Below are 27047 nucleotides of genomic sequence, written 5' to 3' on the forward strand. Positions count from 1 at the left end.
ACCTATAGTTCATACCAAAAAGAGGGTGGGCATGCGTGCGTGTGAGAGGAGAAAAAAGAAAAAAGATGCATGTGGCCACCAGATGGCGCCTTCCCCCTGTTAGGCTGTAATGTACACAATCTACAGGCAGGCAGTAGGTCTCCAGTAGCCTACTTATCAGTGAACTTTGCAACCAACCTTTGTTATTTGTTTCAAGTATAAATAGCGTATAGAACCGTTGGTCTCCCTTGCTACTAGTCGTACGATATCACTGATTTCGTTTTCACTGACAACAATGGGTTTATAGGCGAGGTAGCCAGAGAAGGTGCTTGGATTTTCATGAAAGGCTGGTAGAACTTGATCAACGCTTCACGATCCTTTGGTGTCAACTTTTAGGCATTAATGAAAGATTAATTCACTGAACTGGCTGGGTGAATGTGACCTTGCGCGTTTAGGAATACAAAGGAGAGCTCGTTGTCCAATCACATCTTGAAGAGCAGAATACCTTATGAATATGAACTATTATGGGTTCTGGGTAACCAATGGACCCTCTGGAAAAACCCGGGCATGCTAATTTACAATTGACAGCTACGGAATTGGAATCCAGCAACATCATTGAGCGAACAGTAGGTATGGGTTCGGTTCTGCATACAATGGTTCGCAGCTGTATGCATAGTTTACTGTCGCTACTTCGCTTTAAAACATGTATATCAAAACCAAAGAGTAAAGTCACTTTGAAATTAAATATGCAGACAATTTAGCCTCACTTGGATACTAGTAGGAAGGAACGGCCAACGGCTGAGAAACGATCAAAGCAGAGCCGAAGTGTATGCACTCAGCCACTCTCAGAGCGAGGGAGAACGATGTACCGAGCGTTTTCTTTCCCAATGACAGCGGAGCGCAGTCGGAATAAGGAGCGCCTTGAGGCGAGTTTGGCCGGCCTGTGTGAGTTGGAGCTGCTGAAACAGAGGCAGGAATGCCTGGTGCTCAGTGCCCTCTCCCTCGGGGACTCTGTCCCAGGACTCCCGGCATGGGGCGATGTCCAGCCGGCCCGGCCCGTTCCGGAGACAACCAACTGTGCGTCAGACGACTTTAGTTATAGGCGCCATACGGTAAGACGACTTTCGTATTATTGTACTTAAAATGCACAAGTTACATATTTGATCGTAAGTAACGGTCATTTAGCCTATAGTTGTACATTTCTATAATTTGGTATTACTGCGCGTTCATGGAAAGCTGTAGACGGGGATTTGTTACGCGTTTAATGCTCTTGGAATGACGGCCATGAAATTATAAATCTATCCTATATAGCTAACCTATATAGAGTGGATCTGTGCCGAATAACGGTACCATCCGAAATGTGGACCAGACAGCCCCATACTGTGTGACCGGAGCGCGCGTGACCATTTAAGGCAAACTTCGGTGCTTGGGTTTTTCATTCCATTGTCCCTTGACGCTGTTTCGAAAAAATAAAAGTATATCAGCATATCATATATTGTCTATATCGAGTTAGTGATAAATAATCCGTTGTTCTGAAAAGGTCGGACCGTGCCCACCACCATGTCGATCCTGGAGTTTTGTGTAGGCCTATAGTTGCTGTATTGTGGTAGTTTCCACCATTATTTGGGGCATCTGTCAATTATTTTTCCACTCAGTAGGCTAATAATAATATGATGAATAACATCTCCATATCTTTTATTGTGTTTTACTATTCCTATTTATTTATTTGATTATTTATCTTGGAATATTACATGCTATCCCTTGGCTGCATTTTTGAAGAGAATACCTGGGGTGCGATGTGGTTGGAGTGCTATATCCTTAATTGAAGTAGCCTTAATTAGGTTTGAGTAGCATAATATGCGTAAAACCCCCAAAATTATATTTATAGCTAAATGGAGACCCTCTCATTTAAAATATTTGAACAGACATTTGTTCAATGGCCAAGCGCTGCGCTTGATGCTAGTGTTGCTATCTCCTCATCATGGTATTAGGTGATCTTCATAACACAGAGATTACAACAGCATTGGCAACCTAAGTAAGGTCCTAGGTAACAACATTTTTTTGTAATTTTGCATCAAGTATTATTTTCACTATGGATGAAATTGGTGATGTGGGGATAACCTGGACATGCATGGCCTTGCACATTTGCTACGAAAATATTGATCCATATATTTTATGGTAAATACATTTACTTCCGCCGGCAATTAACTATCTAGTTTAACAATTAATTAACCTCTCTGGGATAGGGGGCAGTATTTTCACGTCCGGATGAAAAGCGTGCCCAAAGTAAACTGCCTGCTACTCAGGCCAAGAAGCTAGGATATGCATATAGTTAGATTTGGATAGAAAACACTCTGAAGTTTCTAAAACTGTTAGAATAATGTCTGTGAGTATAACAGAACTGATTTGGCAGGCGAAACCCCGAGCACAATCCATCCAGGGGGGGGGGGGATTTGAGGTCACTGTGTTTTCCAATAGGTTTCTATGGGAGACCTGATTTATTGGGGCCCAGATTGCAGTTCCTATGGCTTCCACTAGATGTCAACAGTCTTTAGAAATTGTTAGATGTTTTTCTTTTTAAAAATGAAGAAGTAGGGCTGTTCTTTGTAGGTGTCACTCTGAAGGGCTTTAGTCTTTTGTTGCGCGTGAACTGGAGCACACTTCACGTTGTTTTTATCCGGTATTAGAAACAGTTTATTCCGTCTTAAATTTGATCTTTTATTTACATTTTAGGATACCTGAGGTTGGATTAGGATTTTTTTTTTTAAATGTTTGGACCAAGTTTACAGGTAATTTATTAGATACTTTGTAGTCATGTTGGGCGAGTTGGAACCGGTGTATTTCTGAATCAAACGCGCCAAATAAATTGACATTTTGGGGATATAAAGAAGGAATTTATCGAACAAAACAGCCATTCATTGTGTCACTGAGACATTTGAGATTGCAAAAAGAAGATCTTCAAAGGTAAGGCATTTATTATATGGCTATTTCTGACTTTTGTGTCGCACCTGCCTAGTTGAAAAATTATTTTAATGTGTTTGTATGCGGGGCGCTGTCCTCAGATAATCGCATGGTTTGCTTTCGCCTTAAGGCCTTTTTGAAATCTGACACAGCGGCTGGATTAACAAGAATTGAAGCTTTAGTTTGATGTATTACATTTATATTTTTGTGAAGGTTGAATATTGATATTTCTGTAGTTTGGATTTGGCGCGCTACAATTTCACTGGATGTTGTCAAATCAATCCCGCTAACGGGATTCGAGCGGGATTCGCGCTTAAGGGATCCATAATTAATCCGGCTACATCTTTGCCTCCAGCATCAAGCGAGAAACTGTATGTAAATGCATCCTAAACTAAACGGTAGTCTAGCCTGGCTGCTCTCCATTTATTAGGCTACCTAGACTGAAAAACAATGCGCATGACATGCACACGACCCCTATAAAGAGCTCACTTTAAATCGGTGATAGATATAAGTGAGTGGCCTTTCTCTCGCTCTCTCTCTGTCGCTTCAGGCCAATGTGTGAACAATGGCCTCGGGTTAAATGGATATTGATAGGCCTACAGTTGGGCCATTGCTCTTGTGTTGTGACACATTGATAACCTTGTGGACAATTTGGTTAGGCGTTAATGGTTAAAATATTGTTTTGGATTGTCTTCGTGGGTTTTGAACATTATGTGTCAATACCCTCAATGTTAATTATGTGGACTAGCCAATATGACTATCTAATGATTTTATATGACTATTTTTACATAAAATAAAGATAGGGCCATGCAGTTTACTGATTGATATTCAATTGAAGGTAATTGTTGGTCCTTGTCCCATCATGCTCTAGCGACTCCAGTCTAGAAACTCCTATGGCAGGCCGGGCACATGCACGTTGACACAGTCACGGGTTGTGCCTAGAAGGCCAGCATCCCAAAGTCGCCTCTTCACTGATGACGTTGAGACTGGTGTTTTGCGGGTACTGTTTAATGAAGCTGCCAGTCAGGACTTGTGAGGCGTCTGTTTCTCAAACTAGACACTCTAATGTACATGTCCTCTTGCTCAGTTGTGCACCAGGGCCTCCCACTCCTCTTTCTATTCTGGTTAGAGACAGTTTGTGCTGTTCTGTGAAGGGAGTAGTACACAGCGTTGTACGAGATCTTCAGTTTCTTGGCAGTTTCTTGGCAGTTTCTCGGTTGGAATAGCCTTCATTTCTCAGAAGAAGAATAGACTGACGAGTTTCAAAAGAAAGTTCTTTGTTTCTGGCCATTTTGAGCCTGTAATCGAACCAACAAATGCTGATACTCAACTAATCTAATGAAGGACAGTTTTATTGCTTCTTTAATCAGCACATGTTTTCAGCTGTGCTAACATAAAAACATAACAAAAGTGTTTTCTAATGATCAATTAGCCTTTTTAAAAGGATACACTTGGATTAGCTAACACAACATGCCATTGGAACACAGGAGTGAATGTTGCTGATAATGGGCCTCTGTACGCTTACGTAGATATTCCATTAAAAATCATCCGTTTCCAGCTACAATAGTCATTTACAAGATTAACAATGTCTACACTGTATTTCTGATCAATCTGATGTTATTTTAATGGACAAAAAATGGGATTTTCTTTCAAAAACAAGGACATTTCTGAGTGACCCCAAACTTTTGAATGGTAGTATACAGTGGGGAGAACAAGTATTTGATACACTGCCGATTTTGCAGGTTTTCCTACTTACAAAGCATGTAGAGGTCTGTCATTTTTTATCATAGGTACACTTCAACTGTGAGAGACGGAATCTAAAATCCAGAAAATCACATTTGTATGATTTTTAAGTAATTCATTTGCATTTTATTGCATGACATAAGTATTTGATACATCAGAAAAGCAGAACTTAATATTTGGTACAGAAACCTTTGTTTGCAATTACAGAGATCATACGATTTTGGCCCACTCCTCCATACAGACCTTCTCCAGATCCTTCAGGTTTCGGGGCTGTCGCTGGGCAATACGGACTTTCAGCTCCCTCCAAAGATTTTCTATTGGGTTCAGGTCTGGAGACTGGCTAGGCCACTCCAGGACCTTGAGATGCTTCTTACGGAGCCACACCTTAGTTGCCCTGGCTGTGTGTTTCGGGTCGTTGTCATGCTGGAAGACCCAGCCACGACCCATCTTCAATGCTATTACTGAGGGAAGGAGGTTGTTGGCCAAGATCTCGCGATACATGGCCCCATCCATCCTCCCCTCAATACAGTGCAGTCGTCCTGTCCCCTTTGCAGAAAAGCATCCCCAAAGAATTATGTTTCCACCTCCATGCTTCACGGTTGGGATGGTGTTCTTGGGGTTGTACTCATCCTTCTTCTTCCTCCAAACACGGCGAGTGGAGTTTAGACCAAAAAGCTGTATTGTTGTCTCATCAGACCACATGACCTTCTCCCATTCCTCCTCTGGATCATCCAGATGGTCATTGGCCAACTTCAGACGGGCCTGGACATGCGCTGGCTTGAGCAGGGGGACCTTGCGTGCGCTGCAGGATTTTAATCCATGACGGCGTAGTGTGTTACTAATGGTTTTCTTTGAGACTGTGGTCCCAGCTCTCTTCAGGTCATTGACCAGGTCCTGCCGTGTAGTTCTGGGCTGATCCCTCACCTTCCTCATGATCATTGATGCCCCACGAGGTGAAATCTTGCATGGAGCCCCAGACCGAGGGTGATTGACCGTCATCTTGAACTTCTTCCATTTTCTAATAATTGCGCCAACAGTTGTTGCCTTCTCACCAAGCTGCTTACCTATTGTCCTGTAGCCCATCCCAGCCTTGTGCAGGTCTACAATTTTATCCCTGATGTCCTTACACAGCTCTCTGGTCTTGGCCATTGTGGAGAGGTTGGAGTCTGTTTGATTGAGTGTGTGGACAGGTGTCTTTTATACAGGTAATGAGTTCAAACAGGTGCAGTTAATACAGGTAATGAGTGGAGAACAGGAGGGCTTCTTAAAGAAAAACTAACTACATCAGGAGACGTGGAGGAGGCCGTAGGAGGGCAACAACCCAGCAGCAGGACCGCTACCTCCGCCTTTGTGCAAGGAGGAGCACTGCCAGAGCCCTGCAAAATGACCTCCAGCAGGCCACAAATGTGCATGTGTCAGCATATGGTCTCACAAGGGGTCTGAGGATCTCATCTCGGTACCTAATGGCAGTCAGGCTACCTCTGGCGAGCACATGGAGGGCTGTGCGGCCCCACAAAGAAATGCCACCCCACACCATGACTGACCCACCGCCAAACCGGTCATGCTGGAGAATGTTGCAGGCAGCAGAACGTTCTCCACGGCGTCTCCAGAGTCTGTCACGTCTGTCACGTGCTCAGTGTGAACCTGCTTTCATCTGTGAAGTGCACAGGGCGCCAGTGGCGAATTTGCCAATCTTGGTGTTCTCTGGCAAATGCCAAACGTCCTGCACGGTGTTGGGCTGTAAGCACAACCCCCACCTGTGGACGTCGGGCCCTCATACCACCCTCATGGAGTCTGTTTCTGACCGTTTGAGCAGACACATGCACATTTGTGGCCTGCTGGAGGTCATTTTGCAGGGCTCTGGCAGTGCTCCTCCTGCTCCTCCTTGCACAAAGGCGGAGGTAGCGGTCCTGCTGCTGGGTTGTTGCCCTCCTACGGCCTCCTCCACGTCTCCTGATGTACTGGCCTGTCTCCTGGTAGCGCCTCCATGCTCTGGACACTACGCTGACAGACACAGCAAACCTTCTTGCCACAGCTCGCATTGATGTGCCATCCTGGATGAGCTGCACTACCTGAGCCACTTGTGTGGGTTGTAGACTCCGTCTCATGCTACCACTAGAGTGAAAGCACCGCCAGCATTCAAAAGTGACCAAAACATCAGCCAGGAAGCATAGGAACTGAGAAGTGGTCTGTGGTCACCACCTGCAGAACCACTCCTTTATTGGGGGTGTCTTGCCAATTGCCTATAATTTCCACCTGTTGTCTATTCCATTTGCACAACAGCATGTGAAATTTATTGTCAATCAGTGTTGCTTCCTAAGTGGACAGTTTGATTTCACAGAAGTGTGATTGACTTGGAGTTACATTGTGTTGTTTAAGTGTTCCCTTTATTTTTTGGAGCAGTGTATATATTCTCAAAGAAACTACCGGTAGTTCGAAAAGATGGCCTCATATTTCTGTCATGCTTCTTTGTTTACAACTCCAAACACCTCGCGCCCCAGGTATTCAGCCAATCAGCGGCCGCCACTGACTGACAGGTATTTTCTGGAGCACAAATATATGCACCAAGCAAAAGATTGACTATCATTCTGTATTCAAATGCTTTCCTACCTAGATATGTTACGAATTCATCATTGGGCGCAGTTCTCCAATGAAAGAGGGATTCATTAAGCAAAGTATAGGCCAATCCATAGGAAATAATGATTTTGCCATTTGATCTCCTCCTCACACAAAGTGTGCATCCTAAATGATACCCTATTCCCTATATAGTGCACTACTTATGACCAGCACTTATGGGGCTCTGGTGGAAATTAGTGCACTATATAGGGCAAAGGGTACTATTTGGGACGTACAAAGCTGAGCCTTTGCCGATAGCCTGCTCTAAGACCAGACCTCACATCTGCCTGATTGTTAACTAAACAGTGCTTGATTCTCCCTCTGTGGTGGGATAAAGATAAGGCCAGGTGTAAGGTGTAAAGGTGTAAAGATAAGCTCAGGGCCAGGTATAAGGGGTTGTTTTGTGTGTGTGTGTGTGTGTGTGTGTGTGTGTGTGTGTGTGTGTGTGTGTGTGTGTGTGTGTGTGTGTGTGTGTGTGTGTGTGTGTAGCCTCCAGTGTGTGTGTGTTTTCACGCCTAGCTGTGTTGGGTTAACATTGTGGAGTGTCAGGCGAATGTGTGCACAGAGTCAAAGTGGGGGGTAAGTGAGAGACAGAATGTAGGTTGTTGTCACGTCTCTCTTGTTGTGGGGTTTCTGGACAAGCTCTGGGGTGACATTTTACTTAGGTACAGATCTAGGATCAGATTTGTATTTGTATTTATTATGGATCCCCATTAGCTGCTGCCAAAACAGCAGCTACTCTTCCTGGGGTCGTGCAAAATTAAGGCAGTTTATACAATTTTAAAACATTACAATACATTCACAGATTTCACAACACACTGTGTGCCCTCAGGCCCCTACTCCACCACTACCACATATCTACAGTACTATATCCATGTGTATGTATTCCCATCCCCCATACCTAAACTTAACCATTAGTGGGGAAAATGCTAAACTCACCCAACATATGCCTCTTGGGGTAACTTCACCCTAGTCCCTCTACACACAGTCCCTGGGATGAGGAGAGGGTAGAAGTGGATAGAAGCCCCTAACCACTGATGTAGGGTCAGATATTTTTCCTTCCCACTAATGGTGTCACGCCCTGATCTGTTTCACCTATCCTTGTGCTTGTCTCCAACCACCTCCAGGTGTTGCCCATCTTCCCCATTATCCCCTGGGTACCTATACCTATGTTTTCTGTCTGTGCCAGTTCCTTTTGTTCAAACCTACCAGCGGTTTCCCTTTCTCCTGTCTTTGCTATAGTCCCTGTTTTCTAGTTTCCTGGTTTTGACCTTTCCTGCCTGCCTGCCGTCCTGTACCTTTGCCTCTACTCTGGATTACCGACCTCTGCCTGACCTGACCCTGAGCCCGCCTGCTGTTCCGGTGCCTTACACCCTCTCTGGATCATTGACCCCTGCCTGCTTGACCTGTAGTTTTCCCACCCCTGTTTAAAGAATAAACATTTGTTTCTTCAACACTGTCTGCACCTGGGTCATACCTTAAAATGTGATAAATCGTTTATATAAGGAGGTAAGGTTATCTGATCCTAGATCTGTGGCTAAGGACAACCTCGATTTTGTACCCCACATCATCTCCGACCCCCTGAAAATAACCCCCATGTTGGCTTCTTTCCACCACCACAAAGCGCCACGGAAGCCGACTACCAACCTCCGTACCCAGCTTCGGTGCTCCCTGCTGGGCTTCGCTGAGCAGAGGGTTGGCCTGTCTTCCCTTCTGGGAGTTTGAGGATCCAGCAGGGGCATAATTAGCCATGCTCAGTGCTGAGGGACGCTGTTAGCGGTTGTTAGTGGTTAGCTGCAGCGCAGGCTGTTAATAATTGATGGGAACAAAAGGCTTAATTGCACAGGAATCCTGCCTGAGGAGAGACATGAGTGAGAAGCTAGGGATGAGGAGTGTGCGTGTGGACTCGTGGGTGTATTATAGCTGGGTAGAAAGGGAGTTGTAATGTAGTGCTGGTGTCTATCTGTTAGGGTGAGAGTTTTGGTGTTGTGAGAGGGATGGGAGAGGGCTGGGTAATTCATCCAGAGAGATGGAGATGCCCGTGGAGATTGATTGAGTGTTGCTCTAAGGCAACTCTTTTCTGAGTCAAGATCACGTTCTGAGTCAAAATTCAAGCCAAGATCTACCGCTCAGATTTTTTTTAACACGTAAGCCTATGCAACATTAACCAATTAAAAACAGTTCTGTAGCAATGAGGTTTGTGCAGTAAGCTATAGGCCCAATACGTTATCACTGCATATTGGCTATGTTTGAATTGTCCTGCCAATGTTGTTCTTCTCAGACCATTTTGAAATGACAGTGCCTTTTCGAAAGTATTCAGACACCTTGACTTTTTCCACATTTTGTTACGTTACAGCCTTATTCTAAAATGTATTAAATAGTTTTTCCCCCTCATAAATTTACACACAATACCCTATAATGACAAAGCAAAAACAGGTTTTTAAAAATGTTTGCTAATTTATTTTAAAAATTGCTAAAATAATACATTTACATAACTATTCAGACCCCTTACTCAGTACTTTGTTGAAGCACCATTGCCAGCGATTTACAGCATCGATTCTTCTTGGGTACAAGCTTGGCACACCTGTATTTGGGGAGTTTCTCCCATTCTTCTCTGCAGATCCTCTCAAGCTCTGGCAGGTTGGATGGGGAGAGTTGCTGCACAGCTATTTTCAGGTCTCCAGAGATGTTCGATTGGATTCAAGTCCGGGCTCTGGATGGGCTACTCAAGGACATTCAGAGACTTGTCCCGAAGCCACTACTGCATTGCCTTGGTTGTGTGCTTTGGGTCGTTGTCCTGTTGGAAGGTGAACCTTCACCCCAATCTGAGGTCGTGAGCACTCTGGAGCAGGTTTTCATCAAGGATCTCTCTGTACTTTTCTCCGTTCATCTTTGCCTCTATCCTGACTAGTCTCCCAGTCCCTGCCGCTGAAAAACATCCCCACCTCATGATGCTACCACCACCATGCTTCATTGTGGAGATGGTGCCAGGTTTTCTCCAGACGTGACGCTTGGCATTCAGAATCGTTAGGTGCCTTTGGCAAACTCCAAGCGGGCTGTCATGTGCCTTTTACTGAGGAGTGGCTTCCGTCTGGCCGCTCTACCATAAAGGCCTGATTTGGTGGAGTGCTGCAGAGATGGTTGTCCTTCTGGAAGGTTCTCCCATCTCCACAGAGGAACTCTGGAGCTCTGTCAGAGTGACCATCGGGTTCTTGGTCGCCCCCCTGACCAAGATCCTTCTCCCCCGATTGCTCAGTTTGACCGGGCGGCTATCTCTAGGAAGAGTCATGGTGGTTCCAAACTTCTTCCATTTAAGAATGATGGAGGCCACTGTGTTCTTTGGGACCTTCAATGCTGCAGAAATGTTTTGGTACCCTTCCCCAGATCTATGCCTCGACACAATCCTATCTCGGAGCTCTACGGACAATTCCTTCATCCTCATGGCATGGTTTTTGCTCTGACATGCACTGTCAACTGTGGGAAAATAATTTCCAAATCATGTCCAATCAATTTAATTTTCCACAGATGGACTCAAATGAAGTTGTAGAAACATCTCAAGGATGATCAATGGAAACAGGATGCACCTGAGGTCAATTTCGAGTCTCATTGCAAAGGGGCTGAATACTTATTTATAACTTCTTGTCAATAGGAATTTCTGTTTTTTATTTGTAATACATTTGCAAACATTTCTAAAAACCTGTTTTCGCTTTGTCATTATGGGGTATTGTGTGTAGAATGCTGAAGATTTTATTTATTTAATCAATTTTAGGGCTCCCGAGTGGCACAGCGGTCTAAGCCACTGCATCTCAGTGCAAGAGGCGTCACTATAGTACTTGGTTCGAATCCAGGCTGTATCACATCCGTCCGTAATCGGGAGTCCCATAGGGCGGCGAACAATTGGCTGTAATGTAACAAAATGTGGAAAAAGTCAAGGGGTCTGAATACTTTCCGAAGGAACTGTTTGAATTACCCTGCCATTTTGAAATTATATTTTTAAAATGTAGGTATATGATCACACTGGTAATAGATCATTTGTTGTATTACTTGTGAGGCACAGCTGAGTGAGCATAATAATTTTAAAACATTTCTGGACTGATGTCTTGCTTCTGTGGGGAGGGAGGGAGCAGTGGTGAGGCTGCCTCTCACCCGACTCACCGTCCCTCTGCCCTCCTTCCCTCCGCTGAGAAAAGGGGACACAGTCTTCCAGCTTATTGCAAAACTCAAGTCGCATTGCATTATTTATGCCTCATGCACCAATTCATGTTGTTACTCTATGACCAGAGAAAGTGAAATATTCCTCAATATTAAAAAAGACACAAGGTTCATGAATTTATTACTGCTGAAGTGAAAGCCATCCTCTCTTGGGGAATGCTGCTTTTTAGTTAGTTTCGCAACAGTATCAAAAAGAAATTTTGGATTGTTCTTATTTTCCTCGATTAAGTTGGAAAAGTAGGATGAGCGAGCAGCAGTGAGGGCTCTTCGGTACTGCACGGTACTGTCTTTCCAAGCTAGTCGGAAGACTTCCAGTTTGGTGTGGCGCCATTTCCGTTCCAATTTCCTGGAAGCTTGCTTCAAAGCTCGGGTATTTTCTGTATACCAGGGAGCTAGTTTCTTATGACAAATGTTTTTCGTTTTTAGGGGTGCAACTGCATCTAGGGTATTGTGCAAGGTTAAATTGAGTTCCTCAGTTAGGTGGTTAACTGATTTTTGTCCTCTGACGTCCTTGGGTAGGCAGAAGGAGTCTGGAAGGGCATCAAGGAATTTTTGTGTTGTCTGAGAATTTATAGCACGACTTTTGATGCTCCTTGGTTGGGGTCTGAGCAGATTATTTGTTGCGATTGCAAACGTAATAAAATGGTGGTCCGATAGTCCAGGATTATGTGGAAAAACATTAAGATCTACAACATTTATTCCATGGGACAAAACTAGGTCCAGAGTATGACTGTGGCAGTGAGTAGGTCCAGAGACATGTTGGACAAAACCCACTGAGTCGATAATGGCTCCGAAAGACTTTTGGAGTGGGTCTGTGGACTTCTCCATGTGAATATTAAAATCACCAAAAAATTAGAATATGATCTGCTATGACTACAAGGTCTGATAGGAATTCAGGAAACTCAGAGAGGAACGCTGTATATGGCCCAGGAGGCCTGTAAACAGTAGCTATAAAAAGTGATTGAGTAGGCTGCATAGATTTCATGACTAGAAGCTCAAAAGACGAAAACGCCATTTTTTTTTTTGTAAATTGAAATTTGCTATCGTAAATGTTAGCAACACCTCCGCCTTTGCGGGATGCACGGGGGATATGGTCACTAGTGTAACCAGGAGGTGAGGCCTCATTTAACACAGTAAATTCATCAGGCTTAAGCCATGTTTCAGTCAGGCCAATCACATCAAGATTATGATCAGTGATTAGTTCATTGACTATGACTGCCTTTGAAGTGAGGGATCTAACATTAAGTAACCCTATTTTGAGATGTGAGGTATCACGATCTCTTTCAATGATGGCAGGAATGGAGGAGGTCTTTATCCTAATAAGATTGCTAAGGCGAACACCGCCATGTTTAGTTTTGCCCAACCTAGGTCGAGGCACAGACACAGTCTCAATGGGTATGGCTGAGCTGACTACACTGACTGTGCTATTGGCAGACTCCACTAAGCTGGCAGGTTGGCTAACAGCCTGCTGCCTGGCCTGCACCCTATTTCATTGTGGGGCTAGAGGAGTTAGAGCCCTGTCTATGTTGGTAGATAAGATGAGAGCACCCCTCCAGCTAGGATGGAGTCCGTCACTCCTCAGCAGGTCAGGCTTGGTCCTGTTTGTGGGTGAGTCCCAGAAAGAGGGCCAATTATCTACAAATTCTATCTTTTGGGAGGGGCAGAAAACAGTTTTCAACCAGCGATTGAGTGCTGAGACTCTGCTGTAGAGCTCGTCACTCCCCCTAACTGGGAGGGGGCCAGAGACAATTACTCGATGCCGACACATCTTTCTAGCTGATTTACACGCTGAAGCTATGTTGCACTTGGTGACCTCTGACTGTTTCATCCTAACATCGTTGGTGCCGACGTGGATAACAATATCTCTATACTCTCTACACTCGCCAGATTTAGCTTTAGCCAGCACCATCTTTAGATTAGCCTTAACGTCGGTAGCCCTGCCCCCTGGTAAACAGTGTATGATCGCTGGGTGATTCGCTTTAAGTCTAATACTGCGGGTAATGGAGTCGCCAATGACTAGGGTTTTCAATTTGTCAGAGCTAATGGTGGGAGCCTTCGGCGTCTCAGACCCCGTAACGGGAGGAGTAGAGACAAGAGAAGACTCAGACTCAGACTCCGACTCGCTACATAATGGGGAGAACCGGTTGAAAGTTTCTGTCGGCTGAATGAGCGACACCGGTTGAGCATTCCAACAGCATTTCCCTCCAGAAGCCATGAGAAAGTTGTCCGGCTGCGGGGACTGTGTGGGGGGATTTATACTAACGTTACTATCTGTACTTACTGGTGGCACAGACGCTGTTTCTTCCTTTCCTACACTGAAATTACCCTTGCCTAACGATTGCGTCTGAAGCTGGGCTTGTAGCACAGCTATTCTCGCCGTAAGGCGATCGTTCTCCTGTATATTATGAGTACAGCGACTGCAATTAGAAGACATCATGTTAATGTTACTACTTAGCTTCGGCTGTTGAAGGTGTTGACGAACCATGTCCAGATAAAGCGTCCGGAGTGAAAAAGTTGAATGAGGGAAAAAAGTTGCGATGGAAAAAAACTAAAAATATAAACGGTAATTAAAAACAAAAACAAAACAAAAAAACGTAAAGTTGTCAGCTAGCAAAGTAAAGTTGGCAGCAAAACGCACAGCAACAAAACGCACAGCAACACGTCTGCAGATTCAACAGGAAGTGACGCATGCTAATAATAACAACGCAAGCTTATCTAAACACTGCTATACTCATTCATTGCACCTGCAGTGCTGGTTATAGCGTGAGTGAAAGTAGGTAGAACACACATTTTATGGCTACTAAAGGAGCAACGCCGCTATTGGGTACGCAGTCAGAATGCCTGAGTGTGATCAACCTTTCTTCACGTCCCATCACCACTTCTTTCGTCCCCACTGCATCATGTAATGACTTTGACACCACAATAGAGTTTTAGAAATGATTTAGTACATTGAGACTTAGGGAGTCTAAATGTGAATGTGTCAAGTATGGGTGAGACGAGTGTTCAGACACAATAGAGAATGACATTTCCCACAGAACGAATACCCCTTTTCGAGCCAAATCCACCTTTTGTCTGCCCAGATACAGAAATCCCTCCCTAGAAACATACTGCAGATTGGTGGAAAAAGATGTCTCTGATTCTGAATAAATAACAAGAATACAGAGTCTACAATAATCTCCCTAAAGAACAGAGACAAGCATTGGATGATTAAAAATGTATTCCACTTTGATAGGGCGTAATGCTGATAAGAGCGGAGCTGTGGTGTTGTTAAAACGTGATGACTATGTGAATGAGATCCGGGGACAATTGAACACTACCACTTTCTATCAGAAATTGTCACGTGACCCCACACCACTGTTCAAAGATAACATTCACTGCAAGCTGAAGTCTCTTGTGGAAAGGTGAGACATTATGCAAAAAGAATATGAGAATATGAAAGTAGACTATACAATCAGGAGCATTATTCATGCCTTACCAAAAATCCACAAACGATTGGATAAGCCACCAGGGAGACCTATTGTGGCCTCCATTGGCTCATTGACTGAAAATATTTCGGCTTTTGTGTCAGCTCGACTGGTTGATTACCACGGCTCTCAGGGGATCGCTGTGTCTTGCTTTCAATCGCACTCTCTCTCACTCTCTGTCGCTCTCACTATTTCTCTGTCTCTCTCTCTGTATAACTCACGCTCTCTGTGTATAACTCACTCAATCTCTCTGTCTCTCTGTCAATTCAAGAGGCTTTATTGGCATGGGAAACATATGTTTACATTGCCAAAATAAGTGAAATAAAGAATAAAAAAATGAACGGTAAACATTACACTCACAAAAGTTCCAAAATAATAAAGACATTTAAAATGTCCTATTATGTCTATATACAGTGTTGTAATGATGTGCAAATAGTTCAAATACAAAAGGGGGAAAAAAAATATATATATATAGGTTGTATTTACAATTGTGTTTGTTCTTCACTGGTTGCCCTTTTCTTGTGGCAACAGGTCAAAAATCTTGCAGCTGTGATCACTCAATAGATATGGGAGTTTATCAAAATTGGATTTGTTTTTTCAAATTCTTTGTGGGTCTGTGTAATCTTAGAGAAATATGTGTCTAATATGGTCATACATTTGGCAGGAGGTTAGGAATTGCAGCTCAGTTTCCACCTCATTTTGTGGGCAGTGTGCACATGGCCTGTCTGCTCTTGAAAGCCAGGTCTGCCTATGGCGGCCTTTCTCAATAGCAAGCTATGCTCACTGAGTCGGTACATAGTCAAAGATTTTCTTAATTTTGGGTCAGTCATAGTGGCCAGCTATTCTGCCACTGTGTATTCTCTGTTTAGGGCCAAATAGCATTCTAGTTTGCTCATTTTTTTTGTTAATTCTTTCCAATGTGTCAAGTAATTATCTTTTTGTTTTCTCATGATTTGTTTGGGTCTAATTGTGTTGCTGTCCTGGGGCTCTGTGGGGTCTGTTTGTCTTTGTGAACAGAGCCCCAGGACCAGCTTACTTAGGGGACTCTTCTCCAGGTTCATCTCTCTGTAGGTGATGGCTTTGTTATGAAAGGTTTGGGCATCAATTCCTTTTAGGTGGTTATAGAATTTAACGGCTCTTTTCTGGATTTTGATCATTAGCGGGTATCGGCTTGCATTATTTGGTGTTTTACATTGTACACAGAGGATATTTTTGCAGAATTCTGCATGCAGAGTCTCAATTTGGTGTTTGCCCCATGTTGTGAATTATTGGTTAGTGAGCAGACCCCAGACCTCACAACCATAACGTGCAATGGGTTCTATAACTGATTCAAGTATTTTTAGCCAGATCCAAATTGGTATGTCAAATTTTATGTTCCTTTTGATGGCATAGAATGCCCATCTTGCCTTGTCTCTCAGATCATTGACAGCTTTGTGGAAGTTACCTGTGGCGCTGATGTTTAGGCCAAGGTATGTATAATTTTTTGTGTGCTCTAGGACAACAGTGTCTAGATGGAATTTGTATTCGTGGTCCTGGCAACTGGACTTTTTTTGGAACACCATCATTTTTGTCTTACTGAGATTTACTGTCAGGGCCCAGGTCTGACAGAATCTTTGCAGAAGGTCTAGGTGCTGCTGTAGGTGCTCCTTGGTTGGTGACAGAAGCACCAGATTATCAGCAAACAGTAGACATTTGACTTCAGATTCTAGTAGGGTGAGGCCGGGTGCTGCAGACTTCTAGTGCCATCACCAATTCGTTGATACGTATATACACTACCATTCAAAAGTTTGGGGTCACTCAGAAACATCAAATTGATCAGAAATACAGTGTAGACATTGTTAATGTTGTACATGACTATTGTAGCTGGAAACGGATGATTTTTAATGGAATATCTACATAGGCGTACAGAGGCCCATTATCAGCAACCATCACTCCTGTGTTCCAATGGCACATTGTGTTAGCTAATCCAAGTGTATCCTTTTAAAAGGGCTAATTGATCATTAGAAAACACTTTTGCAATTATGTTAACACAGCTGAAAATTTGTGCTGATTAAAGAAGCAATAAAACTGGCCTTCTTTAGATTAGTTGAGTATCAGCATTTGTTGGTTCGATTACAGGCTCAAAATGTCCAGAAACAAAGAACTTTCTTTTGAAACTCGTCAGTCTATTCTTGTTCTTAGAAATGAAGGCTATTCCATGAGAGAAATTGCCAAGAAACTGAAGATCTCGTACAGATCTGTGCACTACTCCCTTCACAGAACAGCGCAAACTGGCTCTAACCAGAATAGAAAGAGGAGTGGGAGGCCCTGGTACACAACTGAGCAAGAGGACATGTACATTAGAGTGTCTAGTTTGAGAAACAGACGCCTCACAAGTCCTGACTGGCAGCTTCATTAAATAGTACCCGCAAAACACCAATCTCATCGTCAACAGTGAAGAGGCGACTTTGGGATGCTGGCCTGCTAGGCAGAGTTGCAAAGAAAAAGCCATATCTCAGACTGGTCAATAAAAATAAAATATTAAGATGGGCAAAAGAACACAGACACTGGAAAGAGGAACTCTGCCTAGAAGGCCAACGTCCCGGAGTCGCATCAATTTGATGTTATTTTAATGGACAAAAAATTAGCTTTTCTTTCAAAAACAAGGACATTTCTAAGTGACCCCAAACTTTTGAACGGTAGTGTATGTTAATGAGGGTGGGGCTTAAGCTGCATCCCTGTCTCACCCCCTTGCGCTGCCACACATTTCTTTCCACAGGGCATCAAGCAAAGTTGGTGATGACGAATGTTCTGAATAGACAACAGTAATATCGAAAACTGGAACAAAAAGCAAATTGTCTAAAATTGGAGTGGAGTGGCCTCAGACTCTTCACGGAGCAGCCTGTTAATTACAGAAAAAACTGCGAAAGCTTTGTATTGAAGTGGGATTGCACATTTTGCAACTCATGCTTACATCTTCGGTCATCGTGGGAAAGACGCATCGTTAAAAACATTTGTAAACAACTGACTGCAGTTCAGAGCCAACCTGGATACTGAGGAGATCCTGAGGGAAATCGACGAGAATCAACAGCTTCATGCTATAGAGGAACAACATACTCCATCCTGGAAAGATCCGGCTACTGTACCTCACAGAATAACTCTAACCCGACAAAAAAAAAGACAGATTCATCTACAGACACGGATGATTTACTTAGTAGAGGCTAGTGCTCTTGCTGGAATCCATGCAACACAAATTGTGTTTGTAGGTAGCAGGGCTGAGGGGAAGTTTGGAGTTTAGCCAGAGTGAAATTCTCACACTCCAAGGAGCGAACAAGGCACTCACAGCCAAGGTAAAATCCCTCGATTCCAACATGGATTGTCTACTCAGGGAAAACAGGGTGATAAGTGGGTCGCTACTAGACATACAAACCCGGAGCATGTGTGAAAATATAATCTTTTCTGGGATTCCTGAGGACTCATCCAATAATCCAGAGGGGGCGATCAGCGAGTTCATGCAATCCGCTTTGAAACTTCCTCTAGAGACTGTAAACAAGGTTGTTTTCCACTAGGGTTGCACATTTTGGTGAATATTCATAGGTAGAATCTTTCCGTGGGAAGAAATGGGAATAAACGGGAATAACGGAAATATATGCAAATTAATATTAATACCATTTAAATGTAGATGTTTTTTGCATTGGATATATTTACCATACCACATGGAGACAGAAACATGAACATTTTACCTTATCATAAGTAGAAATAATTGCAAATTATTAAATTCTTCCAATAGAAATAAAAAAAACTTTATTTATGAATTGAACTTTAATTAAATAAATTGACTCTTCACAAGGGATGATTTCACTGAACAACAAAAGAAAGGGAATATTGAATGCTCCCCAATGATCCATCGCATCTCCCAAAAACGTTTTCAACATACATCTGTAAAATGATAGTCTAGAAACTAAAGCTTTGGTTGTTTTCCTCTCAGGCATCCATGTCTTCTCCCTGGACCTCTTCAATGTCCACCTCTTGAACATCAGAATCTGAGGCCTCATCTTCACTGTCGCTTTCCAACCTTGTTGAGGATGGCTCGTTGTCAGGCTCAAAAAGCCTCAAATTTACCCAGATGGCCACCAATTTTTCAAACCTTGTAATGGTCAGCCTCTTGCTTGCTTTGGTGTGTGTGTTCCCAAACAAGGACCAGTTGCGCTCTGAGGCGGCTGATGTTGGTGGGTTTTGGAGGATGATGGAGGCAACGGGAAAGAGCCTCAGATCCGCAAGGTCCCTTCCACCAGGTGGCTGATGAGATATGTTGGCACGACTGCCATATTGCATCTCCATCCCAAAGCCCTTGCTTGGAAGTGTACTTCGCCAGACTGCCAAGAACCTTGCCCTCATCCAGGCCAAGGTAGTGAGAGACGGTAGTGATGACACCATAGGCCTTGTTGATCTCTGCACCAGACAGGCTGCTCTTGTCAGCATACTTGAGGTCCAACATGTACGCTGTGGCGTGTCTGGGCTTCAGGCAGAAGTCTTCACGCTTTTTGATGTTTTTCAGAACTGCAGTTTCCTCTGCTTGGAGCAACAGTGAAGTGGGCAAATGTATGCATGCACAGGCAGACTGTGATATCGGCAGACTGTGATATGGCCATTTCTTGGAGAGACTTCTTCCCCTCCAGGAGACTGGCAAACATGATGACAACACCACCTCAACAGGTGTTGCTGGGCAGCTTCAATGTGGTGCTCTTATTCTTCTCACTTTGCATGTTGAGGTAAATTGCTGCTATAACTTGATGACCCTTCACATACCTAACCATTTCCTTGGCTCTCTTGTAGAGTGTATCCATTGTTTTCAGTGCCATGATGTCCTTGAGGAGCAGATTCAATGTATGAACAGCACAGACAATGGGTGTGATGTGAGGGTAGGACTCCTCCACTTTAGCCCAAGTAGCCTTCATATTCGTAGCATTGTCTGTCACCAGTGCAAATACCTTCTGTGGTCCAACGTAATTGATGACTGCCTTCAGCTCATCTGCAATGTAGACCGGTGTGTCTGTTGTCCCTTGTGTCTGTGCTCTTGTAGAATACTGGTTGAGAGGTGGAGGTGATGTAGTTAATTATTCCTTGCCCACGAACATTCAACCACCCATCAGAGGATTGCAATACAGTCTGCTTTCTCTATGATTTACTTGACCTTCTCTTGAACTCTGCATCCAGCAAATTAGTAGATAAAGCATGTCTGGTTGGAGGGGTGTATGCTGGGCGAAGAACATTCAGAAATCTCTTCCAATACACATTGCCTGTGAGCATCAGAGGTGAACCAGTTGCATACACAGCTCGAGCAAGACATTCATCAGCATTTCTCTGACTACGTTACTCCATTGAGTCAAAATAACTTCTGATTCCAGGAGGACCATCGATAAGTTGTCATTCATAATTTTCACCTCGAATAGAAGTAGAGGGACTTTTGTCAGAGGTTGCTTGTTGTGAGCGCTGAGGGAACTTTATGCACTTGGCCAGATGATTCTGATTATCTTTGTTGCGTTCTTTATGAAAGATTTGGCACAGTATTTGCAAATGTACACACCTTTTCCTTCTACATTAGCTGCAGTGAAATGTCTCTCCACGCATTTTCCTGTAAAGGTTAGAAAACAATGAGTAAAAAATGTTTTTAAATATAATTCCAGGTACATATGAATAGTTAAGCAGTTAGATTAAACAACTCCTTTGTAAGATAAATGTTTTAAAATTAAACATGTATGGAAACAGATGAAATAACACTCCACAGATAGCAGGCTCAAGCAAGCTAAAACTCACATGGTAGCAAAAACTAACTAGCAGAAATTGTTAACAAGTTAGAAATGATTTAAACACACTTTGCTGTAGGCTACTATTTACTAGTTAACAAAAAATCATGTATGTCATAGAAAATATATTCACCCCACCCAGTATTGTAATCAAAACTTACCAGAACGCATGTAGTCCTTGGCTCAGACAGTGTAGTAGTGTGGGCTCAATAGCATCTCATTAGTGTGCAAGATCTTGAGAATCAGCTGTACATGTGATGGAAGAGTGCAATGTGCATGCAGAGGGTTGCAATTCCATTGAATTGGGGATAGTTTAACCAAAATATTCCACAGACCTAGAAATACCTTATGTGATTCCCACAAAAAACTGTTATAAGTTAACTTTTGTGATGAATTTAAGAAAAATTACCAAAATTCCCGGGCTTAACTTCCCATGAAAAAATTTACCGGAAAGTTTCAGACCCTTTGCAACCCTACTTTCCACCAAATGCACAGACTTGGAGCGACAAGACCAAAGGTCCCCGACCTATCATCGCAAAATTTGAACATTACCAACAAAAGGAGATGATCAAAAGCAGGGGAAGGGAGCATAAAGGGACCAAATTCGGTCTCAATGACCAATTTCCCCGGGAGATAAACAAACATCGCAAGAGGCTGTATCCTGTACAGAGGAAACAGAGGGAGAGGGGTAAGTGTGCTTTTTCATTGTGGACAAACTCTTTATAGATGGACAGCTCTTCTGAGAGAGCTCCATAACACCATGGCTGTACTAAATTCTACGGGGACGTCAGCTCACGAAAAAAAAAGTATGAGAACTGTAAAAATGTCTGAACACTATGAAGTTGAAATGAACACACACACTCAATTACATGCTCGCTTACACATACGGACTTATACAGTGGCTTGCGAAAGTATTCACCCCCCTTGGCATTTTTCCTATGTTGTTGCCTTACAACCTGGAATTAAAATAGATTTTGGGGGTTTGTATCATTTGATTTACACAACATGCCTACCACTTTGAATATCCAAATATTTTCTATTGTGAAACAAACAAGAAATAAGACAAAAAAAACTGAACCTGAGCGTGCATAACTATTTAACCCCCCCCCCCCCCCCAAAGTCAATACTTTCTAGAGCCACCTTTTGCAGCAATTACAGCTGCAAGTCTCTTGGGGTATGTCTCTATAAGCTTGGGACATCTAGCCACTGGGATTTTTGCCCATTCTTCAAGGCAAAACTGCTCCAGCTCCTTCAAGTTGGATGGGTTCCGCTGGTGTTCAGCAATCTTTAAGTCATACCACAGATTCTCAATTGGATTGAGGTCTGGGCTTTGACTAGGCCATTCCAAGACATTTAAATATTTCCCCTTAAACCACTCGAGTGTTGCTTTAGCAGTATGCTCAGGGTCATTGTCCTGCTGGAAGGTGAACCTCCGTCCCAGTCTCAAATCTCTTGACGACTGAAACAGGTTTCCCTCAAGAATTTCCCTGTATTTAGCGCCATCCATCATTCCTTCAATTCTGACCAGTTTCCCAGTCCCTGCTGATGGAAAAACATCCCCACAGCATGATGCTGCCACCACCATGCTTCACTGTGGGGATGGTGTTCTCGGGGTGATGAGAAGTGTTTGGTTTGCGCCAGACACAGTGTTTTCCTTGATGGCCAAAAAGCTCAATTTTAGTCTCATCTGACCAGAGTTCCTTCTTCCATATGTTTGGGGAGTCTCCCACATGCCTTTTGGCAAACACCAAACACGTTTGCTTATTTTATTCTTTAAGCAATGGCTTTTTTTCTGGCCACTCTTCTGTAAAGCCCAGCTCTGTGGAGTGTACGGCTTAAAGTGGTCCTATGGACAGATACTCCAATCTCCGCTGTGGAGCTTTGCAACCCTGAAGGAGCTATCTTTGGTCTCTTTGTTGCCTCTCTGATTAATGCCCTCCTTGCCTGGACCGTGAGTTTTGGTGGGCAGCCCTCTCTTGGCAGGTTTGTTGTGGTGCCATATTCTTCCCATTTTTTAATAATGGATTTAACGGTGCTCTGTGGGATGTTGAAAGTTTCTGATATTTTTTTATAACCCAACCCTGATCTGTACTTCTCCACAACTTTGTCCCTGACCTGTTTGGAGAGGTCCTTGGTCTTCATGGTGCCGCTTGCTGTTGGTGCCCCTTGCTTAGTGGTGTTGCAGACTCTTGGGCCTTTCAGAACAGGTGTATATATACTGAGAGCATGTGACAGATCATGTGACACTTAGATTGCACACAGGTGGACTTTATTTAACTAATTATGTGACTTCTGAAGGTAATTGGTTGCACCAGATTTTATTTTGGGGCTTCATAGCAAAGGGATGAATACATATGCATGCATCACTTTTCCATTTTTTTTTTTAGATACTTTTTTGAAGCAAGTAATGTTTTCCATTTCGCTTCACCAATTTGGACTATTTTGTGTATGTCCAATTCATGAAATTCAAATAAAAATCAATTTAAATTACAGGTTGTAATGCAACAAAATAGGAAAAACGCCAAGGGGGATGAATACTTTTGCAATGCACTGTACATACACACACTTGATCTCTCTCCTCTCACTCAATCTTTCTCTCTCCTCTTCTCTCCCTCTCTCCCCTCTCTCTTTTTGAGGCTATTAAATCCTTTCAGTCTGGAAAAACTCCAGGGCTTAATGGCATACCGGTAGAGGTATATCAAGATTTTTTTGATATTCTCAAAGCTCCATTGTTAGCTTGTTTGACCTACTCCTATAGAAATGGTAGTCTGTTAGGCACTCAGCAGGAAGGTCTGATTTCACTATTATTAAAACAAGACCCAGATGGCAAATATAAAGATCCAGTCCATCTTAAAAACTGGAGGCCTCTTACACTTCAATGTTGTGATGCAAAAATACTAGCGAAATGCATAGATCTCAGAATTAAAAAGGTTTTACCAGGTATTGTTCATCCTGAGCAGACAGGTTTTTCTACATGGACGATACATTGGAGATAATATACGAAAACTACTAGAAATAATAGAACATCATGAAACATCTAAGAAGCCAGGGCTGGTATTTATAACGGATTTTGAAAAGAATTTTGATAAAGTAAGACTGGATTTTATTTAGAAATGCCTGGATTTTTGAAAATTTCGGTGATTCTCTTATAAAATGGGTAAAAGTAATGTATAGCAACCCCAGGTGTAAAATAGTAAATGGTGGCTACTTCTCGAAGAGTTTTGAATTGTCAAGAGGAGTAAAACAAGGGTGTCCGCTGTCACCATATCTATTCATTATGGCCATTGAAATGCTAGCTATTAAAATCAGATCAAATAACAACATTAGAGGATTAGAAATCCAAGGCTTAAAAACAAAGGTGTCCATGTATGCCGCTGACTCAAGTTTTATATTAAGTCCGCAAGCTAGATCCCTGCAATGTCTCATTGAAGATCTAGATAACTTATCCTAATTAGGTTTTAGTCCAGAGATAATTAGGTTTTAGTCCAGAAGGATGGAGACGGTGAAGTAGAAATACTTGGTATTCATGTAACAAAATGTATAAATGAGCTCTCCACAATGAATTTCAATAGAAAACTTGTAAAAATAGACGAGATCCTGCAACCATGGAGAGGTAAATACCTGTATTTATGGAAACATTGCCCTGATTAACTCCTCAGTCATTTCTCAATTTACTCACTTACTTATGGCGCTGCCTACTCCTGACGATTTGTTTTTCTAATCATGTGAGCAAAAAATATTTTGCTTTATCTGGGACGCTAAACCAGACAAGATAAAGCGTGCCTATCTGTATCATGAATATGATTTGGGTGGTTTGAGATGATTAAATATAAAAGCACTAAACCTCTCTAAAAGCTCAACTTATTCAAAAGTTTTACTTGAACCCTAAATGGTTTTCAAGTAGATTACTAAGAAAAGCTCATCCATTGTTTAAATATGGCCTTTTGCCTTTGTGCAGATTGCTATGTCTCATTTTCGATTAATTGAAAATTATACTTTTTTCCAAGTATCTCTCTTTTTCAAACAAGCATTGCAGAGCTGGCTACAATTTCAATTTCATCCCCCTGAAAAGATAGAATAAATATTACAATAAATATAATGGCTGAACTCAAATGTGCTCGTTAATAAAATACCTGTATTTATGGGAAATAATGGGATTTTGTTTTTAAATGATATTGTAAATTGGAATGGTAGAGTTATGTCTGTCATGGAGTAATCAGAATTGTATGGGTCTGCTCAATCCAAGATTACAACCAATTGATTACAGCTGAGGGAAGCTGAATTGTATGGGAAGCTGAGAGTTGGGATGTGGAATTGGAGATAAGTGGGAGTAGAGTTGCTGGGCGGGGGATAGAATGACAGTCAAAGATAAAAGTACAAAAAAAATAAGGTCAAAATAACACATAACAAAAAGTAAGTTTGAATGACAATGAGGGGCAGTGTTGTTACAGCTAATGCCTGTTTGCCTGAGGCTGATGCCGTGCAGGTGTTTGTACACATGCATATACACACACTCTCATTCGAATGCACGCATGTGCATATACATGGACACACACATGTAAATAGTGCCATACATGCACTCAAACATATTCAGTTGGCCTTGCTGTTATTATTTTTGTTGTCCTTGATATCTTTTGTTTTTTGCATGGCTGTTTTCTGTTTTCCTTTGTCTTTTTTTCTCTTTTGTTCATTTTGTTGGTTGTTGGTGCATTTGGGAGGGGTCTTGGGGGTGGGGAAAGGAGTTATTGTATTTTTCTCGGTGGGGGGGGGGGCAGCTCTTGGGGAACTGTGGGGGGGATCTTGGAGGGCTGGTGGCCTAGCGGTTGGGAGCTTGGGCTGATGGATCACTGGTTCGGGTCCCCGTTATTGACCTTGTGGGAGATCTGTCGACTTGCCCTAGAGCAGGGCATTGGCCCTGGTTGCTTCTGTGTATCGCTCTGGATGGGAGTCTGTTAGATGACTCGTGATGTAGTTGTTGAGTGGCTTCACTGCAAGTATATTGTATGTTTTTAAATATTTAAAAAATAAATGTGTGTGTTTTTTGTCCATTTTAACCGCACTCACTTGTTGTTTGTGTGCATGGATTTTATAATGTTTTTCCCCCAACACCACTTTCCATCAATTTGTATAGCAGACCCTCATACCAAATTGAGTCAAAAGCTTTTTTGAAATCAACTAAGCATGAGAAGACTTTTCCTTTGTTTTGGTTTATTTGTTTGTTAATTAGGGTGTGCAGGGTGAATATGTGGTCTGTCGTACGGTAATTTGGTCAAAAGCCAATTTGACATTTGCTCAGTACATTGTTTTCGCTGAGGAAATGTACGAGTCTACTGATAATGATAATGCAGAGGATTTTCTCAAGGTTGCTGTTGACGCATATCCCCGGGTAGTTAATGGGGTCAAATTTATCTCCACTTTTGTGGATTGGGCTGATCAGTCCTTGGTTCCAAATATTGGGGAAGTTGCCAGAGCTGAGGATGATGTTAACAAGTTTAAGTATAGCCAATTGGAATTTGTGGTCTGTATATTTTATCATTTAATTTAGGATACCATCAACCCCACAGGCCTTTTTGGGTTGGAGGGTTTGTATTTTGTCCTGTAGTTCATTCAATGTAATTGGATAATCTCTCCCCATTTCTCATTCTCTCTTCCCATTTTTTCTCTCCCTCTCTCTCACTCCTGGAGAAGGCACCTCACTTTGTTGCCATGGTGAAAGTAGGGGGGTTACATAATTGGGTTTGCTAACAAGTTTAAGGTTGCGTTTCAAATGGCACCCTATTCCCTTTATAGTACACTACTTTTGATGGGCCCTGGTCAAAAGTAGTGCACTATATAGGGAATTCGCTGCCATTTGGGACTTGATTTTATTTTGGGAGCGTCAGCAAACACAAACACACCACAGTGAGTTGACCTGTCAGAGAGAGGGCCCCGCACAAAGGCCTCCCGCTTACTCACACACACTACACAACTCCACTGCACCACAGTACACTACACAGTGTGGGGGCTACTGTTTGGACTGGGGGGTTTTGTGCCCTCCAATGGGGGGTGTGGTATGTGTGTGTGAGTGTGTGAGCACTGGTGTGTGCACACTACTGCACAACTCACAATACAATAAAGTCTATACAGTTAAGCACAATGTGACATTCAGCTGCACCACTCTGGAAACTCTGTGTGCCTCCCAAATGGTACCCTATTCCCAAAATAGTACACTCCTTCTGACCAGGGCACATAGGGCTCTTGTCAAAAGTGGTCCACTAAATAGGGAATAGGGTGCCATTTGGAACAC

At 42.8% G+C, this 27047-nt stretch overlaps 1 protein-coding gene across 1 annotated transcript in view; it reads left to right on the top strand.

Annotated features, from left to right (window-relative positions):
- Window positions 1-227: 227 nt before the first annotated feature.
- LOC139537712 (dapper homolog 3-like) overlaps window positions 228-27047 on the top strand; it is a 42644-nt gene continuing 15824 nt past the window's right edge. Inside the window, exon 1 of the mRNA XM_071339336.1 lies at window positions 228-1091. Coding sequence (XP_071195437.1) covers window positions 843-1091 — 249 coding nt within the window. The 5' untranslated portion in view covers window positions 228-842. The remainder of the gene's footprint in view (window positions 1092-27047) is intronic.

Source organism: Salvelinus alpinus, chromosome 13 (assembly GCF_045679555.1).
Source record: "Salvelinus alpinus chromosome 13, SLU_Salpinus.1, whole genome shotgun sequence".
In the NCBI taxonomy this organism is placed as follows: domain Eukaryota; kingdom Metazoa; phylum Chordata; class Actinopteri; order Salmoniformes; family Salmonidae; genus Salvelinus; species Salvelinus alpinus.